Genomic DNA, 8,952 nt, shown 5'->3' on the forward strand with positions numbered 1-8,952 from the left:
TTCTTCCTGTGAAATACACTCAGTGTTTCTCTCTTGCAGCCGAGAGCAATGATGGCTACCACATCATCCTGAAATGCGGACTCTGAGCAGCAGTGGGCCTTGTACCTGCCTCCAGCTCCCAGGCCTGTGGATCCCCATGGATGTAGAAATTGCCTCACTGTAAGCTGTGGCCTCACCAGGCAAGCTGAGGCCAGGAGGGACCCTGCCCAGTCTGTGAAAGCTACAGAGCACCAACCAGCGGAAGCCTGTGGGCACCAAGTACAGTGTACAGAAAGCCAGTGGCTCCTTTCTCCCTTCCTCTTGGCCTCCAGATTTTGAATGGTTCCTTGTTCTTTTCCGTTGGTCCAACCCTGACATTCTAAAAGGGCAAACAGTGGAGACGTCTGCTCTGAAACCCCTCATCCCTTAGTTGGAAGCTGGGTATCTTGGTGCCACCTGTATTGGTCCCTTCTGACCACTCTCCTGCCTCCAGAGAAAGCTCTGCTTCATCCTGGAAGCTGCTACCTTTACCTCCTCCTCTGGGAGTTGGCTGCATGGCCAGCACTGCTGACTTGATGGGAGCACTTTGCCCTCATTCTCCTGTTTCAGGTTTGCTTCCCTTCTCCGTGACCCTGGTCAACATCCGCCTTTCCTGTTCTTGGCTGAATGGATGGGAGTGGGGCTATTCTGTGCCTTCTACCTCTTTCTTCTCTACGTTGTTTCTAAGGATTTGCTGCTGCAGAACCCAAAGATGTGCTCCTGTCTCTGCACTGGTGCCTTGGCGTGGTAGATGCCACAATGTATGTGCACTGCCTTTCTCACAGACATTAGTTCTGAGGCCCTTTGTGGGTTAGGGGGGTGGTAATAGAAAAAGACTATTTTATTTCCTGGCAATCATGGGTAAGGAGGATTAGGAATGAGCATCCCATGGTGTCATCAGATGACCTTGACCACCACAATACCAGGCCCTCTTGGATGGACTTATAGAAAGTTAGAGAAGACCTTGGTGAACCGCTGCTAAACTTGCCACAGGAACATTGTATTTTCTCTGGGTGCCCCTCACTTAAACGTTTATCTTTGTTTGTTTGTAGGGGCTCTGTTTAGGGTCTTTTGCCTACATCGGAATGGGTTCATCGTCTTTCTTAATGACCTAACTCTGGGGAAATTTGAGTGTCAGTAACTGCGGTAGACTCAGAAATTTGTCTTGGCCTTGCCTCTGGTTCCTGGGATCCAGTGGTCTCCGCTGGCCCAGGGCTTCAGCTCTTTGTTTAAGACCACCTGAATGGGATGTCATAGCTTCTAAATGGAGCTTCTGTGGAATGAAGTGCTAGACTGAAGGATTACCAGAATAAAACAGGGTCTACCATGGGTAGAACTTGTTTTATATATGAGGAAGCCGAGGCTCAGAGGAGCAAGGTCATCTGCATGGTTGCACATAGTGATAGGGTAGTGATATAAATTTATCATATGAACCAGGACATTTCAGAATAAAAGGGGCTCTGTTAGTCATTCTGTTGGATAATAGCCATAGCATTCCTACAGAATAGAGTGAGGACAGGCTCCTGATTCCTCTTCCTTCTTTAGAGGAGAAGTGGGGAGTGGGTTAACTAACAGCTTTATTGAGATATCATTCACATGCCATACAGTTTACCCATTGCTAGTGTCCAATTCTATTGTTTTTAGTAAATTCACAGAACCACAATCAATTCACAGAATTACAGTCAACGCTGGTACATTTTCATCACCCCCAGTAGAAACCCCGTACCCTTTGTCTGTCACTACCCTACTTTCCCAACTCCTGCAGTCCAAGGCAGCCATGAGTCTACTTTCTATGTAAGATTGACCTACTCTGGACATTTCATGTATCTGGAATCATGTGATATCTCTTTTGGGACTGGCTTCTTCCACTGAATGTTTTCTAGGGCCGTCCAAGTTGAGCATGTATCAGTACTTCATTCCTTTGTATTGCTGAATAATACTTCATTGTATAGATAGACCACATTTGTTTATTGATTCATCAGTTGATGGACATTTGTGTGTTTTTACTTTTTGGCTACTCTGAATGATGCTACTATGAACATATTTCTACAAGATTTTATGTGGACATATGTTTTCATTTGGGAATATACATAGGAGCGGAATTGCTAGGTCTTACAGTAACTCTGTGTTTAACTTTTTGAGAAACTAGCAGACTGTTTTCTACAGCAGCTGTACCATTTTACATTCCCACCAGCAATGTATCCAGGTTTCAATTTCTCTACATCCTCACCAACACTTGCTATTATCTGTTTTTTTGCTTTTAGCATCCTAATGACTATGAAGTGCTATCTTGTGGTTTTGATCTGCATTTCCCTGATGGCTATTTATGTAAAGTGTCTTTTCCTGTGCTTATGGGCCATGCATATTTCTTCTTTGGAGAAAGGTCTATCCAGATCTTTTGCCAATTTTTAATTGAGTTGTCTTTTTTTTTTTTTTTCTATTTTCCTAACCACTAGACTACCAGGGATGGGCCTTCTTTTTATTATTGAGTTGTGTGAGATATTTGTATATTCTAAATGCTAGTCTTTTATCAGGTATATGATTGGTAAAAACGTTCTCCCATTCTGTGGATTGTTTTCACTTTTTTGATGGTGTCCTTTGAGACACAAAACTTTTTAATTTTGATGATTTCCAAGATACCTATTTTTTTTCTATTGTCACTTGTGCTTTTGGTGCCATATCTAGAAAACCATTACCTAATCCAAGGTCAAAAATTAATGACTATGTTTTCTTCTAAGAACTTGTATAGTTTTAGTTCTCACAATGGTCTTTGATCCATTTCGAGTATATTTTTATATATGATGTGAAGTAGGGGTCCAGCTTCATTCTTTTGCTTGTGGATCTCCACTTGTCCCACTGCTGATTATTGAGAAGAATATGCTTTTCCACGGAATTGTCTTGGCACCCTTCCTAAAGGCCTCTGCTTCTTACTGGATCTTCTTTCCTGGGACGTGGTGGTGGTGGGAAGCTTACCTTTTTTTTTTTTTTTTTCTTCCCTCTTAGTCTGTGTTTGGTTCCACCAGTTTTACGCTGCCTTTCTACTCTGTTCTTGCTGTCTCCCTCTTTACCTGAGTCGACGGTACCGAGTCCTCTCTCTCTCCAATGTTTCCCAGTCTTTCTTGGTGCATGTTCTAGCTCCACACACTAGTCCTTAGAGGAAGGTCAAGACCAATGATTTCCTGTTATGAGTCATGAGGAAACTGAATCACCTAGAAGTGGAATAATGTGCTCAGGGTCACACAGGGTCACACAGCGGAAGGACCAGAACTAGACCTTTGGTTTTCTGAGGTCCAGCCCTTCAGGCTGTCATCACTGTACCCAAGTGATGTCACTACCAAGGCCAAATGATAGTGGGCTCAATTTTAATTCTCAAAAGTGTGGGAGGCTAATATTTTACTTCTTAGTTCCAAAAGAAGATGTAATAAAAGTCTGATACCTGAAGTGTGCTATTAGTAGAGCCTCCCATTTTTCTGGCATGCCCCTGGCATCTGCTCTTCTTACCTTCTCGTGGTTATGGTTAAAGCTTATAGCTTATGAAAGAAGAGAAAATAATAAATACTCAAAAAAAGCACACATGGTAATTTGGTACCAAAATGTCTCAGCTGCCTAATGTAGCAGCTCATCCCTTTCACAGGTGTCAGATGAGCGAAAGCTCCAGGTTTCATTTTTCATTTGATTGATGTACAGAAAAGCCATAGCCCTTCCCACAGCTGTCCAGGGTCTTTCCTGCGAGTCCAGAGGTCCCGGCCTGTTGAGCAGGACAGCTCTTCCCAGGGCACTCCCACCAACCTGTGGCTTCTGACCTGCAGCTTCTTTTTACAGTGAACCCCAGAGGGAAATAAGACAGACACCTGTGCTCAGGCCACCATCTCGAACTGGAAGCCCAAAGCTGAGTTCCTTACTCTTCAGTCATCACGGTTTTTGCAGGGTATCTGTTTGCAAGGTTGAGATAAACCCTTTCCTCTTTACCAGGTTGTCCCTTCCTGATGTAGGGACAGAGGCTGTTGAATGGAGGAATAATAGGTTTGCTGGAGGAGGAGCATGGTATGCCTGTGGAAAGGACAGGATGGAGTGGGGAGATTGAGGCTTTGGCTTGGGGTCCTAAGCAAAGGTCAAGTGTTGCCCTAGTGACCTCTTGCCCAGGCAGCCCGGAGCCCCTTACACAAAGCTATTAACCTAGAGAGGGCTTTACCAGCAGCAGACTGGAGCCAGCCAGGGTCACAAGTTTCCAAGTTCAGCGTTGCTTCAGGGGCTGGCCTGAGTAACTGAAGATCTGAAAATCATTAACAAGTCGATGAAATAAACGGAAAAGCCTCTTAGGCGGTTGTCAGTGGAGCAGAGGGAGAAAGCCCCTAGGCACTCAGAGGGGGTGGGAAAACAGTGGATGATTGGGTGGGGGTGGGAGATTAGATGTTGGCACTGCCTGGGATGTAGGAGGAGGGACAGGGAAGGTCCTACATCCCAGACCCTCACTCAGTATAAGTCTCTTTGCCTCTCTGGATCTCCATCTCCTCCTCTTACAAATACAGGCTTGGCGATCTCTGCAGATGGCACCAACCTGCCATGAAATGAATCTGAGGGGCACCAGGGCTTTCCCATTTTTCCCTCCATCAAAATCGTACAAAAAGCTGGACATGATGGCTCATGCCTCTAATCCTAGCATTTTGTGAGGCCAAGGTGGGAGAATCGCTTCATGCCAAGAGTTCAAGACCAGCCTGGGCAACATAGTGAGACTCATCTCTGTCTTTTTGGAAAAAAAAAAAATCTTTGAAAATTGCATAACAGGCAGGAGACCTTTATGTGTACCCATCCTGATTGTACACAGTGCCACCAGTGCTCCTGCAGTGCAAGGCGGCATGCTTCTTGACATGAGTCAGATTGTCTCCATCGTGTCTTTGGGAATCAGCCCTGGCTCCTAACTGGGCTGACTACTCCCTCCGCAAACTTACAGGGGCCCCCAGATATTCCTTGCCAGCCAGGGACCAGACACAGTGCAGGCACAGTCTGTGTCATTGGTGCACATGTGCATGTTTACATGTGTACCTGGGTCCCTTCCCTCACTCCTGAATTTGCCATGAGCACAGCCAGAAGCAGCCTTAGCTTGGCAAGGTGTGGAGATGGCTGCTCTTCCCTTGGCATTTGGGGAAAACAGGCTCCCTCTGTAGCTTGATGATTCCCTTTTGATCTTCTGTGACCTCCTGGAGAGTGGATGAAGCTGGCGGCCTTAGCTCTTCTAGAGAGTGTAAGTGGCACTGGGCGAGGCCCCCAAGAGCAGGGCAAGGCCTCTAGTGTGGATCTTCCACACGACTGGCTTCACACAGGCACTTCCCCTCGGGTTACATGCTCTGTGTCATCTTACCAGTCCAGCGTTGCAAGTAGGAAATGCTTGTACCTTCTTCTGATTGCCACCTCCTTCCCATTGCCCCTTAAGGACAGGGCTTGAGGACCAGTGAGGTGCTGGTCAGGCACCCCAGGCCTCCTTCCTGGGACCTGCCCAGGGGCACCCTGAGAGCTCCTGAAACCCCCACTTAGCTTCCAGATCTTTCTGCAAAAGCTCCTCCTGGCTTTCCTCCCTCCCCCAATCTATGGGTCACAGCTAACAGAGCTGAGGGCACCTGCTGTGCTAGTGGCCAGGGCTGCACCTGCCATCCCCGGCTCTGCCATGTTAGGGCCTTCGAGAGGCAGTGTCCCTAGGAAGTAGCTCTGAGGCATGGGTTTTCTGCTCCGTGCAGGCCAACTGATGGGATGAGGTGGGGAAGGGCGGTCACTGCTTGGGCCTCAGCTGGCCAGCCCTGCGATGGGGTAACCAAAGCATTTCCCCCTGCAAAGGGCCAGAGTGGGAACCTGTCCTCATGCCCTTCGTCCTGAGGGGCCCTGAGGTGGGCAGCAGGGGTCAGGGGAAGTTTTCAGGTCTTCATCAAAGAGAACGTTATCATATCATCGGCTCCGCACCCCTCATCCTGTATCAGCGCTCAGCGGTGTGTGACTGCCCTTGTCAGCCAGCACACGATGGGCCCACCCAGACCCCTGCCTGTTTATGCCACTGATTTATGCTAGGGAATGTTATCTTTGAACCCAATTGTTTTCTCCCCCATCAAAAAAAAAAATTATTCTTATTAGTAGACATGTATTTACCAAAATATGTACTCAATTATTGTATTTTGGATTTTATCAATTTAAAAATTTGTGGAAATGTGTTTGCTCTTATGCCAACATAATATTGATTTTGCCTCTTGGATCTGAAAGCCCAAAATATTTACCATCTAGCCCGTTACAGAAAGAGTCTGCTGACTACTGAGCCAGACCTCCATTACCTCCATCCCTGCTGGATGATTTAAATAAAGTCTCAGACAGCAAGGGCTTTTGTAAAAGAATAAAACGACTTGGTTTGAGCTTGGAAGCAGGGGAAGCCCTCAGATGGGCAGTTTCTGCGTTAACCCTGCCTGTCATGCATCTCGTGTTCTGTGTGGCTGGTGAGCCCTCCTTGGAAGGTTCTGGTGCTCCAGCTGGCTCCTGCAGAGTCCGCCCCACCTCGTGGTGGGAATGCAGAGCCCTTTGCTTTCCTTCTTGCCGCCTGCTTCCTGTTCCTGGAGACCCGTCGGGCCTTTGGCCTGCATCCCCTGGCCAGGCTCCTCAGGGTTGATGCGTGGGGAAGACCTTTGAGCGGTGGTGGGCAGCAGTGGCCTCCTGGCCGGCACACACTCTTGTCCTGGGAGGGGCAGCCTGATCTCACCTCCACCTAGTGCCTTGGGGATTGAGGACCTCTTGGTTTCTCTGGAGCCTGCAAACCTCTTCCCATGTGTCCAGCTGCTCTTCCTGCTACAAAGGGGACTGCTCACAGTGGCCTCAGCTTGGTGGTTTGGAGGGGCAGCCCCAGGTCCTCCATAAGGGTATCCTAGGCCTGAGAATTCTGTGTCTGCCATTGGAGGATGGACAGCCTCAAATGGAAGGAGTTCCACAGGATGGGTCTGAGGTCCAGCTGTGGCCATCCAGCCCCCTGTGGCTTGTCCGGCCTCTGTGCACTGCTGGTGTCATCACTCCGGGGCAGACAGCAGCCACTGTACTCCTTTTCTCCATGAGTAACAGCAGTGGTAGCAGCTGGGGCTAACGGGCCAGGCTTTGTGTTCTGTGCATTTGCTCAGCTTCTCACTTGATCCTCCCTAAAGCAATGGGGAGGCCCCCGCTAGCCCAGTTTTCAGGAAGTCAACAGGGAGGTTAGATGGGGGCCAGGGTCCCACAGCTACTGATGGCCTGAGCCAGGTGGAGCTTCCTGGTGTCCAGTCCGGATCCCACTTGCAGACCTCATGCTGTCTAGATAGGTGGGATGAGTTCTTTTGTCACAGTGCTGGCTGTGTCCTGAGGCCTCATTGCTGGGCCAGGTGTGTTCTGCTGGGGAAAGCTTTGTGGGGCTTGCTTGGTTAACCACAGAAGAGAAGGGGGGACTCTTTGGGGTGCCTCCCCGCAGCCTCCCCGTGCTGGGTGGAAGCACAGTTCCTGTGTTCTCTAATGTTCGTGTATTTAAAGTGATTTCTTTCTAAAGATGTAACCTCAGCACCTTTCTCCAGATTGGGTGACTCTTCTCTAAAGGTGGTGGGAGTATCTGTCGGGGTGACATGGCCCTTGGATGGGTCAGGTGGGTGTGAGAGGTCCTGGGGAGGTGGGCGTCAAGCTCGAAGTTGTCCTACTGCCATGTTTTTGTACCTGAAATAAAGCATATTTTGCACTTGTTACTGTACCATTGTGCAGACAAGAAGTCTGTATGTGGGATCTGTGCTTGGGTTAGAATGCAAATAAAACGCACATTTGTAAGAAACCTCTGTGGCTCAGGCCTTGAGTTGTTTTGCTTTTTTGTTTGTTAGATTCTGGTAAAATATACAAAACAGAAAATTTACCATCTTCGCTCTTTGAATTCTACAGGTCAGTGGTATTAAGTACACTCACATTGTTGTGCAACCATCACCACCATCCATCTCCAGAATTCTTAATTTTTTGTTGAGACAGGGTCTTGCTCTGTCACCTAGGCTGGAGTGCAGTGGCATGATCACTGCTCACTGCAGCCTCAACCTCCCCAGGCTCAGGTGATTCTCCTACCTCAACTTCCCAAGTAGCTGGGACTACAGGCGCGTGCCACCACGCCCAGCTAATTTTTTTGTATTTTGTAGGGACGGGGTTTCACCATGTTGCCCAGGCTGATATTGAACTCTTCGCCTCAAGCAATCTGCCCGCCTCAGGCACGGTAGCTGACACCTGTAAATGCTGAGATTACAGGTGTGAGCCACCACGCCCAGCCCAGAATTCTTTTCATCTTGCAAAACCGAACCTTTGTACCCATTAAACACTGACTTCCCATCCCCCAGCGTTCGTCTATTTGCATTGCTACAAAGGAATACCTGAAACTGGGTAATTTATAAAGAGAATTGGCTCATGCTTCTGCAGGCTGTACGTGGCCTCAGCATCTGCTTCTGGTAAGGGCCTCAGGAAGCTTGCAGTCATGGTGGAAGGTGAAGGAAAGAGCCAGCTTGTCACAGGGTGAGAGAGGGAGCAAGAAAGAGGGAGAAGGTGCTAGGCTCTTAATCAGATCTCATGTGAACTCATAGAGGACTCACTCATTATGAGGACAGCACTAAGCCATTCATGAGGGATTTGCCCCCATGACCCAAACACCTCCTACATGGCCCACCTACTACATTGGAGGTCACATTTCCACTTGAGATTTGGAAGGGACACATCCAAACCATATCACCCTTGTCCCAGCCCCTAGCAACCACCATTCTCATTTCTGACTCTATGAGGGATATCATAAAAATGGAATCATATAGTATTTGGCCTGTGACTAGGGTGTTCTCAAGGTTCATCCATATCGTAGCATGTGTTAGAATTTCCTTTTTTTTTTTTTTTTGAGACAGCCTTGCCCAGGCTGCAGTGAGATGGCAT

The 8,952-nt window shown here is 48.1% G+C and overlaps 1 protein-coding gene across 1 annotated transcript in view; it reads left to right on the forward strand.

The window, feature by feature from the left end:
* The window catches only part of LOC105492464 (transcription factor CP2 like 1), a 70,598-nt gene extending 62,767 nt beyond the window's left edge, over window positions 1-7,831 (forward strand). Inside the window, exon 15 of the mRNA XM_011759627.2 lies at window positions 40-7,831. Within this exon, the coding sequence (XP_011757929.1) occupies window positions 40-86 (47 nt within the window). The 3' untranslated portion in view covers window positions 87-7,831. The remainder of the gene's footprint in view (window positions 1-39) is intronic.
* Window positions 7,832-8,952: the final 1,121 nt, after the last annotated feature.

Source organism: Macaca nemestrina, chromosome 11, assembly GCF_043159975.1.
Source record: "Macaca nemestrina isolate mMacNem1 chromosome 11, mMacNem.hap1, whole genome shotgun sequence".
NCBI lineage: Eukaryota > Metazoa > Chordata > Mammalia > Primates > Cercopithecidae > Macaca > Macaca nemestrina.